Source organism: Papilio xuthus, unplaced genomic scaffold (assembly GCF_000836235.2).
Source record: "Papilio xuthus unplaced genomic scaffold, Pxut_1.1 DF827714.1, whole genome shotgun sequence".
Taxonomy (NCBI): Eukaryota; Metazoa; Arthropoda; class Insecta; order Lepidoptera; family Papilionidae; genus Papilio; species Papilio xuthus.
Genome location: NW_013530935.1, coordinates 1,986,107 through 2,007,966, shown reverse-complemented (window position 1 = coordinate 2,007,966; position 21,860 = coordinate 1,986,107). Strand labels below are relative to the sequence as shown.

Sequence of the window (21,860 nt, the reverse complement as noted above, 5' to 3'; positions counted from 1 at the left end):
AATGATAAATTTTGATAATTTAGTACAATTAAAAAAATATTGTTTTTTTTTTAATAAAATTTATATCGACGATCTCTATAATTAGATGAACAGTATTTGTCGCATTTATGTTTTAAAGACATTTAATGTTAACGATATAAGATATTAATAATATAAACAACAAATAAAATAGAAATCATATAGAAATAAGGATGTATAATAAGTCTTAATATGTAGTAATAGATCTCTTTGTTCGTCAATTACAAATTATAATATGTCATAGTAACTGCAATTAAAGTAACTTGCTTTATCAGCAAAATAACAATAGATTAGCCTTCGTTAAATACTTTTCAATTAACTTAAATGCCTTTAGAATACAAATGCTGCAATCTTAAACTAAGCCGATTATATTCTGGTGTGTTTTTCATTTACCTTACAGTGAATTTTAGAGCCATAATTTTTGAAACACAATATTAAAATATCATAAAAAAATCATTGCATTAAGCAAATAGTTTAAATAAATTATAGATATATCAAATTCGTTATTAATTTTTAAGCAAAATTAATAAATAAAAATATTGTGTTTCAAAAATCATGGTCATATGATTGTAGCGATATTTCGCTTATATATATTAATTATAATTAATTATATGTTTGTATTAATCTATACATGTAGCTACACATAAAAGTTTCAACAACAATGTGGTGCATTTAAAATAAAATAAAGCTCTTAAATATTTAAATGAATATATAAATATTTCGACATAATTAAAATTTTTGACATTACGAAAACCATCTTTAATTTATGTTATATATCTAGTAATAAATTATAAACAAATATTAAACTTTATCAAGATGGTTGTTTACTGTTAACTCATAAATAAAAATATTTAAAAGATCTTTCTTATTGATTTAGTGATTTATATAGAATACATAATATGTCTCATAATAAGTTTAGAAGGTGTAACATTTTATTTTTGTAACATTCTTTTGTAACATTATCTGAATTCAAATATGGTATACAAAATTATCAGTAATATTTTCTACTAGTAATAGTAGTATTGGTAGTAATACGTAGTGTGTACTAATTTAGGCTCCTCTATAGTATACAAACAAATTAAGAAAAGATTAACATTTTTAATTTTTCACAAATTATTTTTGTACATATCTCTTTGAACAAAAATAATTAAGATCAGTAATAAATGCAGTTAATATAAAAAAAAATCATACTGTAGTTATAAGGTATAAATAAAGAATGAAGAGAGTTAATACTGTTTATAAAAATAAGTAATAAGTCAAAAATTTGTGAGGTAGTTTGTTGATTTCAATATTGAATTTATTTTAATAATATCATAAATTAAATATAAACACAAATAAAGAGACAATCTTTATTGATTATGAGACAATCTCATTAGTGATAAAAATTGTATATCAATATTAGAATTCAGATGTTATTTTATTATTGAAAACTGGCATGAAAGAATCCAAATGCTATCATTACTAAATAAGAAATAAAAAATATATTCCTATGGAAACAAGTCTACCGAAATAGCATACCAGCATAGAATAGAATAGCTTTCGTTATACAGAAAGTACTAATAAAAAGAGAAAGCTATGTGATATTTTGCCTTTTTTATATAAACATTTTATGTTATAATAATTGGCTAATAAACATTTAAAATATATTATAAAATAATTAAATATATTAACATAATATTAAACTATGAGATGTTATATAAATAGATAAGCCTTAAGTATATCTAAGTGTTTAGGATATTTAAGGTAAATTTTTAAACAAAAAAGATCGTCTAAAAATACTCTATTTAGATTTTTCACAGTTTGTGAATGAAAGTGGCGAAAGTAGGACGCGTGAATTATAATTTTATGCTTTAGAATAAATATACGTATATAATGAAATTATGTAGACTCAAATGTTCGAAACATTATTGTTATATATTTGGTATATATAAATTGGGAATATTTCAATAAACACTTATTTTAATAAACGAAACGCCGGCACCGCTTTCGATGTTATATAGTACCTGAAACATTTATTAAAATTAAGTTACATTTAAGTTACATCTATATATATAAAAGAAAATCGTGTTAGTTACACTCTCTTTATTTATAGCTCAAGAACGACTTTACCGATGTGACTGAAAATTGGTGAGGAGGTAGCTTAGAGCCAGGAGACGGATATAGGATACTATTTATTCATTTTTTTTCGAATTTATGCCTTGAAGAGCTTAAGATGGATGTGATATGGATGGATGGATGGGTGTTTGAAGATATCTCTAGAACGGCTGAACGGATCTCGATTCAATTTGGCATACATAGTCTGGAAGAACACATAGGCTACATTAATTAAGTTTTTTTATATCCACGCGGACGGAGTCGCGGGCGACAGCTAGTTTATTATAACTAAGCTTTATTTCGCATAGCAGAAACTACAGGTGATTATTCTTAAGTTTATTTACTTATTTCAAGTTGTATACAATGTTTGTTGTTGTTTAAAAAAAAGATCATAAGTGTGTTAAGTTAATTGCAATATCAAAACACTTTCTCTTGTACAATTACACTATTATTTTAGTATTTTATAAAAAAAAAATGGTATTGGAGAAAAATAATGTAGTGTAAATTGATATTAAACGTTTTTAATAAAATACATACGCAGCTTCAATCCTCCTTTGGTGTTTACAGACCTAGAAAATATTAAATTATAATTATTAATATGCCTATTTTATTTTAAAAAGAAAAACCATAAACTTTCTTGAATATTAATCAATTGATTATATAATTAAGCTTTGATTGTTATGTAGGTATTGGTTGGTTATATATTTTTACGCCTTAAAATAAATGATTTTATGTGAATTTACAGCTAATTAATATTAATTAATGTAAAATTAATCCTTTTTAAATATGAACTTAGTTGAGTAATTATCAGTTTTTCTTTCTTTATGTCTTTTAATAGACAAATAACATATACGAGCAACATTAAATTTATTATTCGAAGCGGAAATAAACTGGGTTTAGGTTAAGTTGGGTTAAGCATCGCATTCTTGGACCAAGAATATCAAGTTCGTTCTTAAGCAATTCCATAATTTCTAAGTTGTATAGCTTTACACAGAATATTATTATCATCTTAACGGTTAAATATACATTTATTATTTAACAGAGCAATTTGACACAAGTAAAACATTGCTGCAAATTAAAGCTTGAAAATATTTTATAAGTTGACTACTCATGTAAAAAAAGTGACTATTATGTAACTTGAATACCTCACCCCTCTTCTTCTATGTTAAAATAATATAGACAGAATTAAATGAAATTTAACTTTTTTTATTTTGTTAACACAATCATTAATCAAAGGATTATCACAAGTTACCATCATCATGAGCTCACACGTCCCCACTGAGGGGTTCGGAGCTTATCCTAAGTTAGGGGTGATATAGTAAATTGAAGTCCCAGTCACAATTTTTGTTAATAGTCAACTTATAGGAGCAGAGATTATTATAAAACAGCATTTGAATAGAGACAGATACGAACATACGAAGTGAAATTAGAACAGATAAAGCCAACAAATACAACGACATAACGTTACGCCCACTTACCAAGAAAGGCATAGTAATATACCAACATAGTAAATATAAAAAAAAACATACATAACTATCCATTAATAACAATTAACTTCTAAATTAAACTTCGATTACCGAAACTTGTTCACATAAAGTTGGCTGAAAAATATGAAAAAAATAATGATATGATTAGTCTAAAACATAGTTATTTTTATAAAACATAAAAGTGACATTCTCTATGTGCGAGATAATTTTTATAATTTATAACTTACCGATGATTAGAGCCAAAATGATGATGCCAATCACAGCTGCGATGATCATCATCTGGAATATGATGGCAAATAGAAATTAATTACAAAATTTATATCAAAAACTGTACATTTAATGTTCAGTAGTACCAACTGTCGAGTTCATAATGTACAATAACCAACAGCTACCTGCAACTCATTGTTGATAGAGTGAGATCGGACTGTCCAGTGCTGGCCATGTGCACACGTCTACATGTGCCATGTGCTATTATTAGTGCATTTTGTGTTTTGTTAATTTGCTAGAATTGGTATTTGTTGTTTTTTGTTAGAAATTATTTATTTTTCCATGTTACCTTTAAGTTTTGCAACCAGAATTTGCTTTTCAGTTTACCAGCTTGCTGCTCGAACTGTGACGCACCTTGCTGGAGTGCATCTGAAAAAAAAACAAATATCTTCATATAAAAAACGTCGTTAAAAAACATTAGTTTTTTTTACAAAAAAGTTTTAGTATTATTGTTAGCTAAAGTTTGATATAACTCTTGTCACAAAAAAATAATAAAAGTACAACATTTTTACGGATTTACTCTTCATAATCTTTATGTCAGCTTTTTTACTTTATCCAAGCTTAAAGGATTTATTCGATTCAATTTTTTAAGACTGGCAGCCTTTGAAATATTTCGTTCCTTATATCGGATATTAAAAGACATCAAAATAAAAATGTTTGTCTCACCTGCTCTGTCATCTAATTCGGACAGTTTCTGATCTCGCTCCAGTACTTTCTCCACGTTTGTTTTCATAATATCGACCACCTGGGGAATATATTTTTAATTACTATTAAATCTACACTAAGACCTCCCTTAGTAGTCAATTGAAGATTCTAGATATGTGATAAGTGTGGTAGTATATTTTTTTTTCGGAAGTACAGTCACTCTTTAAAATAGTTACTAGCTGTCGCCCGCGATTCCGTCCGCACGGAATTAAATAAAAACATAACTATCCTATGTGTTCTTCCAGACTATGTTGTGACTATGTGTGCCAAATATCATCGATATCCGTTCAGCAGTTCTGGAGATACCTTCAAACAAACATCCAACCATTCATCCATATATCCATCCATCTAAACATTCGCATTTATAATATTAGTAAGATAAGATTATAAGAAATAGGAATGGTTAGGAAATTATTATACTTAGGAGTAGCAGGCTTTGGTTTCCGCAACTAAATGTCTGGCGTGTATATAGCATGAATGCAGGTCATGGATTACTCCAGCTTACTCGATTGTACTTAATTTAAATCGTCTCAGCAGGTGAAATCGGGAAATACAAATATTATATAATGTTTATAAAGGTGCGTGTACACTGCATACCTCATCGACTTGGGCCTGCGTTTGCTGCAGGCGGCGCTGAGCGGCGATCTGCTGCGGTGTCTTGGGTCCTCCCACTGGCATATCATCGCCGCCCGGGGCCAGACCTCCCTCTGTCGTCGCCCTGTAAACAAAACATACCACCTCATACATATGAAAATACCAGACGTTGTTTGCGTTTCTCATTGTGTCTAGAGATAGCCGAAATCAGGTAGAAGTTTAAAACTTCTTAATTAAAAGAACAAAAAATTATTTCTATGAGATATACGGCATTTTTTCAGGTTGATTATCTTGATAATTAAAGTTCAAATTTTTAAACTGTTTCAAGAATAATCATTAACAAAATATACGTAAAGTATAAGAAAGTTTACAACAGGACAATATCATTTCGATTATATGTAGTGATAGTCTCGCTTCATCACAGACATAATAGTTGTACTCTACGCAGACTTTTATTAAATCTGAACGAAATAATTGCGAATTAGTGCAAGACTCGCATAGATGGTCGCTTTGTTACGGCTCAGGAATTCTCTTCTAATTTGTAAAGTTTCGTCGAACCGTGCGACGAAGTTCTCTCGTATCTAATTTGAAGCGTTCTCGTCTCCTAAGGGCACTCGTCGATTTTTACTTTCGACCTCGTAAGATTGCCGCAGTAAAAAAGGGAAAATCCGATAAAGATGATGTATCTTTTATATCTTCGTGAATAAAAACAAAGGGAAAAAAGGTACGCGTCGACACAAAAGAATGTTGTCGAATGATTATATCACAATGTGTTAGACAAAAGGTAAAAGAAAACCGAAAATCACAAAGCTTTACCCGTGAACTTTAACTGACAAAATACATACAGAGATAAAAAAAATTATATCAAAAGGTGGCAAACGAGCGAGCGGCCACCTGAAATCGCTGAAATAGCGAAGTGACCGTTGCCCATTGACATATGCAATTGCATATGCGTTGCCTACCTTTAATCGACGGAGGAGAGGATGCACAGAAAGAAAATATCTTCCCTTTCCATGCATCCTCTCAAGTCCACTTCCACTTCCCATCCTTTCCTTATAAAAAAAGATTGGGAAGAGAAAGAGGATTAAACTAGGCCTCTGTACGCACACTCATCAGACGAAACGCGGAATTGCTTTCACTCACGCCTGTCTTCTGTGTGGTGGTGGTATTTCACCGGGCGAACCTGGCCGATTCGTGCGAAGTTAAAGCGGGCTCTACCACTGTTATACGTTTGATAGATTTGTTATGTAAAATAATTAATTGAAAATGGAAGTAATATATCACTGGTTATATTGTAGAGCAATCAAAATGATGAATGTATATACGAAATTGTGCGCATAACGTCCAATGTAAATGGCAAATTGGATTTACGCTACAAATGAAACGATGTGCTGACCAATTGAAGTTGCATTGAAGCGCTTTTAAATTTCCTTACGAAGCACTGCTCGTATAAGTATTCTACTGAGGTTTATGAGGAAAAATTTTAGCGATTATAGAAATTGATAAGTGATATTTGATGTCAGTAGATAATTTATTGATGATGATGATGGTTGATCTGTTTACGATACTTGGTATTTGAAATATGTAAAGTTATATATCATCATCAGCTTGTAACAATCCACTGCGGAAATAGCCTCTCTCCTCCCTCCATTTAAAAAATTTCACAATTATCAGAGACCGTTGTAAAGAAATTTAACAAAAGTAAAAACATCACTTTTGTTAGGTAAAAGTGAATTTGTGAAAATGTTGAAGTTAAAATACGAGCATCTGACTTGGTAAATTAAATGTGCAAAATTGGTTGGTAAGTTGCCAAGTGAATGTAACAACTTGTTACTTAAATTCATTGTTGATTCGTAGTACGTAACACTTGTAGAGAAAACTCTACATTCAACAGTTATAATTGTACATTTTCTTACATTATAAACCAAATACACTATTAAAGAGAAAATTGTTCAGGAATATCTTTGGAGAATCAAGTTATTTTAAATCTTCATCATCATCATCATCAGCTCGCTATACGTCCCCACCGAGGGGCTCGGAGCCTACCCTAAGTGAAGGGTGATTAGGCCATAGTCAACCACGCTGGCCAAGTGCGGGTTGGTTGGTTCACACATATCTTTGAATTTCTTCTCAGATATGTGCAGGTTGCATCACGATGTTTTCCTTCGCCGTTTTAAATCTTAAATGTTTGGAATCTTGAATAAAAAACAGTCACTAAATTAATGAATTAGCGAGCTTCTTTTGTTTCACATTTTTAATTGATATATTCATCTATTATCGTAAGATTTATAAATTGACGAATTACATTAAGAAATAGCGGTTACCCGTATCTTCGTCAGTGCGGAATCAAAATAAAAAAAATAAAGCCTAAGTTACTTCGGCACACATCAGCTACCTTTGAGTAAAAGTCCAGCCGAAATCAATCCAGCCGTACCAAATATCACCCGGAACAAACGCGTATTCGCGACAAACAGAATAAAATTTTAAAAAGTCACGAACATAGACTACGTTCGCGAAATGCTTTTTTTATCTAATTTACATACACTCCAATTTTATTGTACACATAAATGTTGATTTAGTACAAGATTTGTAAAGAACACGAGCTTTGTTCATAAAACATGAAAACATCTTCAATAAACACACGCTTTACAAACCTATACAAGTAAATGAGATCAAATAAATAAACGGGTCAGAGAATATTAGTTTCGATAAATTGAGAACGAGGCTTTGATTTAATTCATCGAATTCCGATTTCTGTACAGATCGAATGATTGCTTTTCGATCCCTTGACGAGATATCCATTCGATAGAAATGGAGCTTTAGATAATTTGCTGCTAAACTTTTGGCAGGGGTACCAAAATTATGTTTGAATATTTTCGTAATAATATAATGCGAATTGGTTTGATTTGCAAAATATAACTTTGGTTAATTGCTTGAGAGGGAACAAGATATTTTTTTTTCGCTATTAGTAACCATAAACCTTGCTATTAGGTGAAATGTTTGAATTTCTTAATTTTAGAGTTAGTAAGTAAATATAAAATTGTAAATATCTAAAAATATCCGTCGAGAGCGCTACAAGTTATTTTGCATGACTTGTCCATTAAAGGCTTAAGGTTTTAGGGCAGCTTGCCAAATGCGTTTGCACTTCAAAACTGGCAACGGAAACACGGTAAGTGGGAAAGTTTTAATGAATCAATTAGAAAGAAAAACAAATTACTAGCTTAACATTTCTCCCTTAATTTCGTTCAATGCTAAAATTAAAATAATGTTACATAATGTCATTATGTCCTTTTTTTAGGTTTTTAGGGCATAATTAATGTATGACATCATCAGAACATCTAAGTAGTTCATCAGGATCTGTCTAGTGGCATAGGCACGCATAGGCGAGAAACGTACAATTTTTTTTAACACTACTACTACGCGACTATCCGAGCGATATTAAGAAAAAACTTAACTTAATCACTATCGTATTTAACAGCATATGAAAATAAAGATTTTATTTCAGATTCACTTTTGTTAGTTTCTTTTATAATATAAAGAAAAGTATGTTTCTAGTGCATTTTTATATCGCAAGCTATTCGCATTCAAGAACAATGGACCTACCAATCATTAAAGTCTCTTTGGAAAATAACTGTAGTCGTTTTGTTTCTTGATAAAAAAAATAACAATAAAAACATGAAATTCTTTATAGAAAAGGATAGAAAGATTTTACGTGATTACTCGTGATTACTTACTTTTGATTACGTTGTTTGTCTGTAAATTTAGACATCGCGAATGCACAAGGTACGAACTTTATTTATCACTTTAGTATTTCAAAAACAACTTGATTCAGCACAAATTAAACAATGTAGGAACAAACATAAAACTATTAAGCCAAATTTTACTGTAATCTGTAACTTTTAAAGGAAGTAATTTAGTGATTCAATTGGAGTAAAGTTAACATGGTCTCAAATGTAACAGAGCCAAAATCACGGAATTAAGTTTTATATCGTCATATATTTAAATTTAAACTGAGTATGACAAAGCTCGGGATATGAATTTCCTATTTTGATAAAATGCGATTACAACTACATATACATATATATAATACTAGCTGTCGCCCGCGACTCCGTCCACGTGGATATATAAAAAAACTTAATTAGTGTAGATCCTATAAAAAAAAACTTTTGTTGCGTTGTCTCTGATGACGTAGTTGGCTAAGTTGAACGCAGTCACAAGGCGGTGGTCACGTGATCATTGAATGCACATCAAGTGCGCCGACCTCACATAAATCAATAATTACTCACACTTACTAAGACTTCAGTACTCAATCTTACTTCTTACTTATATTATAAATGCGAATGTTTCGATGGACGGACGTTTGAAGGTATCTCCAGAACTGCTGAACGGATCTCGATGAAACTTGGCATACATATATAACATAGTCTGGAAGAACATATAGGCTACAAATTATGTTTTTTTTTAATTCATCGCGAATGGAGTCGGCGACCGTTGTAATAAAATATTTAGACTGGGTCAAGATTATTTTTTTCTTCTTAAAATCAACATTTTTTTTTAATATTTGAAAATAGATTACTAAAGTAGGTGCTATTACGGATAGAAAATTGTCATTTTGTTTGATAATATAATAGTCGTCATAGAATCAATTTGTCAACGTAATTTGTTACAAAATATTAAAAAAAAAATTAGCTCAAACCAAAATGTTATCTTTTCCAATTTGAATCAGAATAATAGCACAATATTTATAATACATTTAGAGTTAAAGGTTCTTTTTTCTTCTATTTTTCTTTTATACTCATTTCACAATAAATTTCACAAGAGGGTAAATTATAAAAATATAAAAATGTACAAATGTGTAATTTAAAATATAAACATAAAATTAATTTTCTAGAAAAAAAATACGAGGGTAGTTCTTCATCTTCCATTGTGACACGTCAAAGGTACTTTTAAATGTTCAACAGGCGTCATTAAGGTATAGGTAAATGTAATTGCAATCATTAGTACAAAAGAATCAATAACATTTATTTTTAAAGGTATTTTATTCATATGACGTCACATCCCAACTTATATTTCCAACTCCCTGGAGTGTAATTTCTAATTTACTTATTGACTATAAATTCTTAATTTAAAAACTTACTAATTACGAAGAATATTGATTAAATTATCATCATCATCATCATCAGCTCACTATACGTCCCCACCGAGGGGGTCGGAGCCTATCCTAAATTACGGGTGATTAGGCCATAGTCAACCACGCTGGCCAAGTTCGGGTTGACTTCACACATATCTTAATTATAGTAGACTATAATTGGAAATAATTGTAAGTAACAAAGAAATTAAATACTTACATTTTTTTATTCGTTAGTGTTCGAAAACTTGAGGTGTGTCTTCGTCTTCGTTCACAGAGGTGTTTTATTCAGTTTGGATACAGTTCATTCACTGATAAATTTTCTTGTAAAGTCTCAACCGACCTATATACCAGCACAGCTGAACACAAAATGAATGTATTACATGAATGAGAAGTATCGACGATTCCCCAAGTATGTCGGACGATCTATTTTTAGTCACGTCTTTTACATTCAAAAAACAACCCCCTATTATCACTGAAAATCCTCCCACGGAGTTTAAAAGGATATAATATCGATTAAATTGAATAAACGCTTATAAATTGTTAAAATAAACGATATTTCGTGGATACAGAACGAAGAGAAAACCTTCCGCGAATAGGTTTCCCGATGTATATGGGAGAAGGCGCGTCAGTATTTTCCATAATAGGTACGAATAGTCTAAAAATACAATACTATATTACATGACAAATTTAAACTCTATTCTCAATTGCTTTAAGTTGAAATTCCTTTGTATAATATTGTCGTTAGTACGCATGTGTGAACTCTCCAGTCGTGGGTGTGCGTGAGGGTTTGACGCATGCGCATTAAGATGGCACCGAACAAAAATCAATTCCTTGGGTACGTGGGTGTTACGTAATACAGACAAGATTGTGCCAACGAATGCCATCTAATTTGAGTTAATTTTATTATACAAATAAATAATCAGTCTAAACGCCTACGTAGCTTTACCTTTGACATAAAATAGTTTTTAACAGTATTAAATTGACAAAACTGAATTTATTTCAAAATGAAAATATATTGTAGGTGGCTATAAATAACAACTTAGTAGCTTAATTATCTTCAGGCATTCGTCACAAAATACCTTTGATTTTACATTTGTAAATGCTTTTAAAAAGATACGGAAAATAAAGCATTTAAAAAGCTCTTTACTGTTAATTTAAGTAAAACAAGGTCAGTATACGAGATAACACTTCCCACAGGAGCACTCGAGGTAGCAACTACGCATAATTTCCGAATAAGTAATTAAACACTTGATACTAAGCTACAGTTGTTCTACGAATAAGTTACGATAATATAGAAAGTATTATTAAATCTGTTTTGTTTCAAAGTATTATTTAAGTGAATCTAATAAGTAAACAAATAAGTAAAAATAATCTAAATGTACAGTCAAGATTGTACGCGGTGTTCCAGTTACAGAAAAAAATTGGTGCTTACATAACTAATACTTTTCTAATACAATTCGATTTATAAATAAAAGCTGTCACCTACAATCATCTAGTCGTATAACGTGTTTTGAAAGCGATGATATCCAAGTTAACTTAAACGCAATTTACAAGCCCGCATCGTTTTCAAACTACGTATGTAAGTCTTATCTCGTACCTTCTCTACGTTTTAACCTTTATTTAAATATCTGGATCTTTTTTTAAATGAAGCACATATTGGAAAGGAAACAATATATGATAGGGCTATGACTAACTGTCGCAATTGATTATTTAAACAATCACCATTTAGTTACCTTAGTGTATTATTTTTCATTAAATCTCTACTACCTTAAGGACCACTTAATGACTGATTGCACTGCTGTGTTGCCTAAAATTTAAAAATAAAAGAAAATTTTTAGTTGAATGATTATTTAGATTTTACCTATAGTTTTTGTTCTACCATTGCAACTTATGTTGTATTCAGCCAGTAATTGCAACATGCATTTATAAAAAAAAATGAAATAGAATTATATTAGTAGTATGTCCATCGGTATATTGAACTGACCGACCTCGCCTGTACTGGTCGGCAAAGTAATCGGACTTCCGAACCGATCTTCCGTGTATCGCACAAACCTGTAGCCTCTATTTATTATGTTTTTTATTTCAAAATTCTTGTATGATTTACTCTTTAATCTACACTGATCGCAATTAAAAAGAAGTTAAGCGTGAACTATACAAGAGCGAAATGATATGACTGTACCTCAGGTAAAAAAATGTTATTTTTCACAATTTTTATTTGAACACTAGCTGTTGCCCGCGACTCCGTCCGCGTGAAATGGAAAAAAAACTTAATTAGTTCCCGACAATTATTCGAATTTTTCTCACCTTTTAAACCTTTCCTAGACCTCCTAGAACATTTCAAGACCAAGATAAGATATATTCGTTCAGCCATTCTCGAGGTTTACCGAGACTTACGAACAGCAATTGATTTTTTTTATATAGATAGTCAAATTATTAAATTTGTAAGGATGGTCCTTAGTGGTCATTTAAAAATTGTTATATAGTAAGCAGTGAGTAAACTATAAACATAAAACATGAAAACACAAGTTTGCTACAACTGGCTTCAACTTTAGTCCCTTGTACGGTTCATTGAACTTTCAAAATGGAGGTATAGAGAGGCGAGGTTACGAGCATTTTTCTTATAAAATAATCAATCACTCGACAGTACATCAAAGTCAAACGTTCCCTAAATCACTTACACGTGCTGCTCTCCTTGAAGGACGTTGAAATGTAACTAAACAACCTCAGAAGCCTTATTATACAGAATAAACAAAAACAATTCAACTGTTGTCTAACTTTTAATTAATTAGTAAAAGTAATTTAGTATTTTCCAAATAATAAAATTCCATTTTCAAAATACTTTTACGCAAAAATATTGCCAAGCGTTCATTTTCTTAAAAAAAAACAGAGTTCTTGTATGGTAAATGGTTGTTATGGTAAAAACTACGCTTTTTACTAAAAAAATATGAGGCATAAAAATTAAGCGTATTAACTTTCAGTATGTCGACCATAGAAGAAGTCTGGTTTGAAATCTTTAAAATATTTCATACGGCGAGGCCAATTTGTTCTCAGAACCTTCATTCTATCCCCGTATCGTGCTTTTAATATTCGATAAAAATCTCTAGTTTCACCTTTGACTGTTGTTTCCCAAGAAATAGGTCTATCGCAATGTTTAGGATACACCCCACATGGATTCTTAGGTGATACAGAATTTAATTTACTTGTAGAGGCTACTTCAGTAGGAACAGAATTAAATGCAGTTTCCGTTATGCTTTTCTTAGTAGTAATATCAGTGGGTTTTATAGTTTCTGTACTTTCCATTTTTGTTGTACTAAACATTTCATTTGAAGTTGTATGTAATGTTGTAAAAGATATTTTATTTGGATATGTCTGTGAATTTGACGTTTCACTTGGAACATTAGAAACGTTTTGTAATGGAGATTCGCTGATTGTTTTTGTAGACAAAGTTGTTTGTGTTCTTGTACATAATTTTGTAGCTTTAGTATTGTATTTAGGTGCTGACGTATCAATTGAATATAATAAAGTTGTTTCTTTGTTAATAATTTTATCTGTGGTTGCTTTAATTTCTATCGTAGACTTCTTTTGTGTTGGTTGTTTATTAGTTGTATTATTTATATTTTTAACAGTTGTTTGATTACCTAAATATCATGTTGATCTTTGATTAATTTGCAATTTGATTTCTTGCAAAATAAATAAGATTGGCAATTATAAAAACTAATACTAACCATCATTGTTAACAGTTGTTGAGTTTAAAGGAATTGAATCTGTAGAGCTCCAAATTTGAGATACTGTTTTATCTTCCATTATAGATGATGTCGCGGACTCTACCAATGTAGAAAGTTTATTGGTAGCTTGATTTTCTTCGTGTTTACATTCATCGTAAGATATTTTAACATAATCTGTAAACGTTGAAGGTTGATGATCGTAACAGCTTTCATATTTTCTACTTTATATAAAGTATTTCAAACTTCTTTTAACAGTTTATACGTCTATAATTGAAGATTATAAATAACAAAAAGCCGCCATGATCTTAAGCAATACCTAAACATGCATAGGATCAATCCCTTTTAAACCTATACAGCTAATAAAGTCTGGAATGTCTGCATGAAATATCGAAAAAACATATTTTATAACATTTGCTTTGCCGCAAGACACCTTTGTTCAGGGTAATCTCCGAAACCTTTTAGCTGTTTTTGATGGGACTCAAAGCTAGTTGATGTGTGCGGTCATATTATAAGGCTACTTTTTTTAATTTGCGCTGACAAAGCAACTTAATAACTCAATAATATTGTCTATTGATTTATAGTAAAATAGAAAGCTGTACTCCCTGTTTTATTTCCTTGCTGACTAACCCAAACTTTTATCCTAAACTTACTTGTGGAATAATTAAAAATTACGAGCACTTGCTTTTCTTATAATCGCAGTTATATTCAAACATGTCACATTCATCGAGGAATAATCTCTTGTTTAAAGAAACTTTATCTTCTCCGCATTGTGGGATATCTGTGTGATTACAAATATCAGCTAGAAGACAGATGTGTAAAGGCTGAAAAAATGTTATACCTTTAAATGTGGTTTCATTGTCTAAATGAAAAATAGAGATAGCAATATGTTTTAATACTAAGGGTGTTCGCAACGTTTCACTTAACTTATTAATATTATGCAAATGTTTAGGTGAATGGATGGATGTTTATTGGAAGGTATCTCCAGAACGGCTGCATGGATCTCGTTGCAATTTAGCATAGATGTAGAACATAGTCTGAAAGAACAGATAGACTATAATTCAGCTTCGTTTGATTCAATGAATGATGAAATTATTAATAAAAAGAAAAGCATACAGGATTGTAATGTTGCACGCTTAGATGTGGAATTGTTAGTGTTGCAAATAAATGTAAAATATGATAATACATTGCTTTTGGCATTCACTCGAAAATCAGTACATTAAAACCTTTGCAAATTGTTTTCTTGTATTTCTAATTTACTTCTGAACTTACACGGTTTCCTTTACTTATTGGAAAGTGGTAATATATCGTCTTGTTAATTATTTTACACTTCATTTTATAACACTTTATAGCTCGCAACTACATTAATCTTTAATTAATGTACGTGGTTAATTTAAAGAAGAATTCTAAAATACTAGCTGGCGCTCGAGACTACGTCCGCGAAGAATTAAAAACTAAAATTAGTGGTCTATGTGTTCTTCCAGACTATATTCTTTTACCGAATTTCATCGAGATCCGTTCTACCGTTCTGGAGATACCTTCAAACAAACATCCATCCATCTAAGCATTCGCATTTATAATATTAGTAAGATTTACATATTGCGTATGTTTTACAATTGGAATAAAAAGACCCCGTTGGAAAGAAAACCTTGACGTAATGTTTACGTTGTTTAAACATGTTAGTATAATCTGTGCCATTTGAATTTAAAAAAGAATGCAACGCAATTGTACGTGACTGAAATGTAGGAGTGAAACAGCCTGCATGCCCTCAAGTTGCTTATTTAACCCCGATTCGAAACTTTTTATTTATACCTAAATATTAGCATATATTCCGAAAGAAACGTTCGTTAAGATTATAAAAGCATAATTTTTAATTACGTCTAGAAATGTTAATAATAGTAAAATTATAGTGAAACTATAGGATGTAAATTACTGTGCTTTTCGAAAAAAACAATCATGTATAGAATTCAAGTCCAGCATAAATTATTGCGATTCACAATACAAGGGTGTGTTACAAGCCAATATATACATTGATTTTAAATGTAATTATCATCATCGTCTGCTCACTATACGTCCCCACCGAGGGGCTCGGAGCCTACCCTAAGTTAAGGGTGATTAGGCCATAATCAACCACGCTGGCCAAGTGCGGGTTGGTTGACTTCACACATATCTTTGAACTACTTCTTAGATATGTGCAGGTTGCATCACGATGTTTTCCTTCACCGTAAGAACGTCGGATAAATGTACATATGTAAATCGGAAATCGAAAAACACATCGGTACATGGCGGGATTCGAACCCAGGACCTGCAGATTGCAAGTCAAGTGCTTGACCACTGAGCCACCGACGCTCTCTGTAATTATACATCGATATAAATAAATAAAAGAAAATAGATATTAGCCTAAAACAAGTGATATTTTAAGCATAATAAACAAAGATACTTTATTACGTAGTCATAATACAAGAATCATTTTATCGAACCTATAAAATGCGCAGCTGCGATTTTCACACGAACCAGAGCACTTAATATTGGCACAAGTTTACATTTTATAGCGAAAATGTACTTAGAGCATAATACTAGGGCTTGTTTTAAATGCTACAAATGTATTCATAGGCATGGATTTTAGGACACTATCTGAGTGCTACATAAAGTGAATAGTAGTAACATGTTTGTCGACCGTTTCCACTGATGTAATACATGTACAAAAACATATTTTTAACTGTGTCTTTTTCAAAGAGAATAATGACTCACTGTGTAACTTATTTCAAATTAGCTGTGCCTGCGACTTCGTCGATTTTTTCTAAAATAAACGTAGCCTAAGTTACTCCTCATTATATCAGCTACCTGCCGATAAAAGTCCCGTCAAAATCGGTCCATCCATTTCAGAGATTAACGGGAACAAACTGACATAAATTGTAAAAAATTTAATTTTGGTGCATGTTACCAACAACATGTAACTGCAACAGAATAGAACGGAACGGAACATAAAAGAACAGAAGGGAAGAGACAAGAAACGTTTTAGGCTCTAGACTAACTGTGTACCAAATTTCAATTAAATCTGACCAGTACTTTTGTATGAAAGAAAGACAGACAGACAGACAGAGTTACTCTCGAATTTATAATATTAGTAAGGATTACCTATCTCAATTACTTCGCAATGAAAACATTAACAACTCAAGTACGTAAATCAGAGAAGTAGGCAGATTACGGTCTTCCATTTGGCGCGTTATTTGCACACAGTCATCGGACAAACACGGAATTGCTTCCACTTGAAGCCTGTATTCTGTGTGGTCGTGGTATTTCACTGATAGAGACGGTGAATTTGCGCAGTAGGTATTGTTGCTGGCTCCTACCACTGTTAATTTACCTTTGTTAATATTTTTTCTTTAATATTTTCGATAAAATCCTAATGCAATCATGATCGTACGAAAGTTTATCTCGTTGTATCGGTAGCTCGGATATAATATGCATTTAATCACGCGGCACTGACCTTGTCCTGGATTCATTAAGTGCGTGTTTCTTTCAAGTGATTGCTTTCATTGTATTAACATCGTTTAGTATCTGTTTTTGTTGTGTAATCTGATACATTGTTCTTGTTTATCATATTTTAAAATATTAAAATTGATTGAGAAGTATACTTACTTACTTGTTCAACATTATTGTAATATTTGATGTAGCGAAGATCTGAGTCCGGATTTATATTAATCCTAGCTGTCGCCCGCGACTCCGTCCACGCAGTATTAAAAAAAAAATTAGTAACCGATGTGTTGTTCCAGAATATGTTCTATATGTATGTCAAAATTCATCGATATCCGTTCAGGAGTTCTGGAGTTACGTTTAAACAAACATCCATCCATCCAATTCGCATTTATAATATTAGTAAGATTTTGAATACTATGAAAGTGAAATATTTTAAACATACTAAAAATAAAACCTTAAGGGCTAAATGTCTAGACTTATGTGTTGTAACAATTTCATATTTTAATTAAAAGTGTTATAAATACCAAACATGGCGGCGAGCCGTTAAGATGGCGCCTAACGTAAATTAAATATTCATGTCAATTGACTTTCTCAATTTACAAGTTATTTCTTAAAATCGTTGTAATAATCGATTAAGTTATGAAATATTAATGAGAAATAACAATAAAATTTAAAGAATAATCTATTTGAAAATGTAAAGAAAAAATAATTTTGCGTAAAAAAAAAGAAAGTATACGGCGAAGGAATTAAAATTAATTTCATCTGATGCCTTTACGTACATTAGCTAAGATGAAAAACGAATTGGCTTACACGTAATAACGAGTACACCAGTTAGGAATATAAAGCTTAAATTTATTCCGAGATATAATTTTCTTACAATCATTAAAGGCAATAGCCTCGGAAGCTATACATCAAAGCTACGGAAGTATATCAAACGCCTTAGGAAATGACAGCAAGGCGATCCACAACGATCTATGTTATTTCACTTTTAACAATATAGCATTTATTAATAGTTACAAGGTCAATTCATTCATTAATTATTTTAACTAATACGCCTACAGGAGATACTTGTACTAACATGTATTGTAATCTATTCACGAAACATTAAATTCAATGAAATTTTAATTAAATTTACATACTTTTAAACAGAAAGAGGAAATACATTTTAGTAATAAATTAATATAAAGCAACTAATAGTCGCACTTAGTGAGGGGGTACCTAAGGGTAAATTTAGTAAAAAAACTCTACTAAGCAAACGTTTAAGTAAGAATGATAAGAGTCTGCGTCGGTGGCTCAGGGGTCAAGTACTTGGCTTGCAATCTGCAGATCCTGAGTTCAAATCCCGCCATGTACAAATGTGTTTTTCGATTTCCGATTTACATATGTAAATTTATCCGAGATTCTTCGAGAACCGAGGGAATAAAAAAAAACTATTGGTCGTACCATAATGTTATATCCTTAAGCCTTCCTCTATAAATGGACTATCCAACAAAAAATAATATTTCAAATCGGACCAGTAGTTCCTGAGATTAGCGCATTTAAACAAACTGTTCCGTTTTCTAATATTAGTAGAGAAGTTATAACTGTAATATAATAATAACTTTAGCGTTGTCTAGTGATGACTATAACATACTCTTAATGTAGAGTTAGTATGAAACATCTAACTTAAAGAGCTGCTTAAATAATTCCAAAACTGTGAGTGCTAGTGTTCAAATTAAACTGTTATTTTCCCCAGCAACAACTAATTCAGTTCCAAACAGTTTGCTTGTGTAGAGAACAAAAGCGCTTTGCGTTATTAGACCGTATTCAGAATTTTACAATGCTTTGTTGAGGAAATTCTGCTATTCAGAATGTTAAAATATTTTTTAATGAAATACTTTAACGGTTGTGACTCGTTTCATTAAAAAACACGTTCACTTTTTTTTTTTAATTTTGATAGAAATGTTTTTTGAAGGAAACATTTAAAGGCTTAGTAATTGCTACATAAATTTTATGAATCTCCATAAAACTTATGTTATATTGGTTGATCGGCTAACATTAAAGTTTTAATACTCGGTTGGAGCTTTTATAAAAACTCTATGGTCTAATTTTTTGACCACTAGTTGTCGCCCGCGAGTCCATCCGCGCGGTATAAGAAAGAGCTTAACTAGTAGCTTATGTGTTCCTCCAGGCTATGCTCTACATATATGCCAAATTTCGGCGAGATCTATACAGCGGTTCTGGAGATACCATTAAACAAACATCCATCTAAACATACGCATTTATAATATTAGTAAGATTAAAAACATGTTAAACTTGCAACAGTTAACAGATTTTGCAAATATTTTAGCTTCCTTATTTATTACTAATTAACTTCCTTAAAACTACATATTTAAGCATAAATTGTCTGTGGTCCAATTGATCCCGGAAGCGTTCAGAAGGTTAGAGCAAAATGCTATTTATATCGGAGGCTGTATTGCGCGCGCGCAGTAATCGTTGCGCAGCTGTGTGATAGTGACCGTGACTTTTGTGACTAAATGTGAGTAGACTTAGTGTTATGCGTGATATCGGAGAAATAATATTTATTAGTTTAGCGGAAGTTAAGAAAATTCGTAAAACATTTTTTTTATTTACAAATTGCATGATAAAAAATCCAAATGAATTATAATTTTAACTTACCGGTTTAATTTATAAAAAATATTCTTGACATTTTAAAGTCTTTATTGTGTGTGTTCGTTGTAAAAATGATTCATTAAAAATTTCATCAAATGTAATATGTATATAACAGTGTTTGTCGTAAACGCTATCAACAAAAGTCGCAAATAGCAGCCTCTTAGTATAATTACGATCTACAATTAATCTACACTAAGTACCCTTCACTTAACGACTCTAAGAGGTTGTGTAAAAGCAACACCTCGCAGGAATACTGTATTTGTAAACTGTAGTTAAGTCAGGATACTTGACTTAAAATCCTGGCTTACAAGTCAAGTGACTTTAAGCTTAAGTCTTATATGCAACTAGAGCAAGGAGTAGGTGTAGTGTCTCACGTCTCTTTGTATTAAGGTCACGTACGCACTGAACAAGGCTGAATGCGTTCTTTTTATTCTTGTCGTATTTACTGTAAGATAGGGAATGTTGCAACATTGTACGCAAATAAAATATTACTTATTTGTATATATATTTTTTATCTATACATATGTTATAAAGCGGAAGAGTTTGTTTGTTTAAACCCGCTAATCTCAAAAACTACTGGTCCGAATTGAAAAATTATTTTTTTGTTGGATAGTCCATTTATAAAGCAAGGTTTTAGGCTATGTGACATTACGCTGCGACCAATAGTTTTTTTTTCATTCCGCGCGGACGGAGTCGCGGGCGACAGCTAGTAAACAATAAAGTCGATAAGCGCTGATTGGATTAGCGAGAAACTTGTATAAGCGTGAAAAATGCTATCCATTGGACTCTTGTTGAAGACTTTATTCTTATAAGAGTAATTGTAAAATAGGAACCAGCTCAGTTTGTATATTCATCATTATATCGTATAATTTTGCTGTTGACAAATATAGCCAACAAAAAAATAGCCTAACTAAATAAAAATGTTCAATGTTTAGTTTAACAAATTTATGTCGGTACAAAATTATTTTTATTAAATTCTTTTTATTCTGAATTTAACCAGAAACAAATAAAAATCATCGTACATGTTTTCCTATCACACAATTAATCCTAAGTTATTATAAATTCCAGTTACAATGCGTTGCATACTCATCATTGTTACCATCGTGGTAATGACAGAAGCCAGACCTGGTCTGCTCTTCGCTGAACCATTACAACCATTGGGCATCCAATACGCTCATCCGGCAGCTCCAGTTGTCCACTCTCATCCAGCAGTTGAACTGAACGCGGCTAGTGAAGCGCTTCTACCTCCTGACCTTCTGAAGTCTAATAGGTTCTATGACAACCCAGCTATCGCTGCAGGTCTCGCTAAAGAGTCCTGGTTCACCAACAAAGAGATGCAAGTTGTAGAAAGAGAAGCGGAGAAGATACCGCGGGAAAATATTTATAAGATAGTTAAAAGTGCTGGATTTTTAGACAATCACTAAAATGTAGAGGACTATCGACAGTGACATTGAAAGTATTGTTGTCTCTATTTTATCAAAGAAAATGAAAGAGAAAGCTATATATGTCACTGCAGCTGGGTTAGACAAGATGCATTCGTTTCGAAGCGATTCAATAGCGTACTTCAAATATGTATAGATAACTAACAGATAAGTCATGTTATTGTCGCGCGACAATTTCAGACATTTTTGAAGTTCGCTATGGAGTCGGTTAGAAACGAATGCACTTTGTCTAAACCACATGAGTTCTACAGTTAAACGGAATAACGAC

General features: G+C 31.5%; 2 protein-coding genes and 1 long non-coding RNA gene across 7 annotated transcripts; 1 reads left to right on the top strand and 2 right to left on the bottom strand.

Annotated features, from left to right (window-relative positions):
• Positions 1-1,734: 1,734 nt before the first annotated feature.
• On the bottom strand, positions 1,735-10,891 carry LOC106116576 (vesicle-associated membrane protein 2). Of its 5 annotated transcripts, none has more exons than XR_001227828.1 (8): positions 8,900-9,129; positions 5,169-5,289; positions 4,533-4,611; positions 4,156-4,235; positions 3,827-3,878; positions 3,690-3,713; positions 2,630-2,681; positions 1,735-2,021 (listed from the first exon to the last, which is right to left on the bottom strand). XR_001227828.1 is itself a non-coding variant. In XM_013310453.1 (8 exons), coding segments are annotated over exons 1-6 (348 nt in total). In that variant the 5' UTR covers positions 10,516-10,891; the 3' UTR covers positions 1,737-2,021; positions 2,650-2,681; positions 3,690-3,699. The 5 variants fall into 5 exon arrangements, 4 of the variants coding, with proteins under 4 accessions (XP_013165907.1, XP_013165904.1, XP_013165906.1 ...); XM_013310453.1 differs by lacking the exon at positions 8,900-9,129 and adding an exon at positions 10,514-10,891 and having other exon boundaries at positions 1,737-2,021; positions 2,650-2,681; XM_013310450.1 differs by having other exon boundaries at positions 1,737-2,021; positions 2,650-2,681.
• A 2,653-nt stretch (positions 10,892-13,544) lies between these two features.
• On the bottom strand, positions 13,545-15,178 carry LOC106116657 (uncharacterized). Its single transcript, XR_001227834.1, has 4 exons — positions 15,135-15,178; positions 14,672-14,842; positions 14,022-14,195; positions 13,545-13,934 (listed from the first exon to the last, which is right to left on the bottom strand). It is a non-coding gene; the product is annotated as an uncharacterized LOC106116657 (long non-coding RNA).
• Positions 15,179-19,978: 4,800 nt separating this feature from the next.
• Positions 19,979-21,859, top strand: LOC106116640 (uncharacterized). Its single transcript, XM_013310531.1, has 2 exons — positions 19,979-20,016; positions 21,219-21,859. Exon 2 carries the CDS (start codon positions 21,224-21,226, stop codon positions 21,572-21,574), a length of 351 nt encoding a protein of 116 aa, XP_013165985.1. The 5' UTR covers positions 19,979-20,016; positions 21,219-21,223; the 3' UTR covers positions 21,575-21,859.
• Position 21,860: the final 1 nt, after the last annotated feature.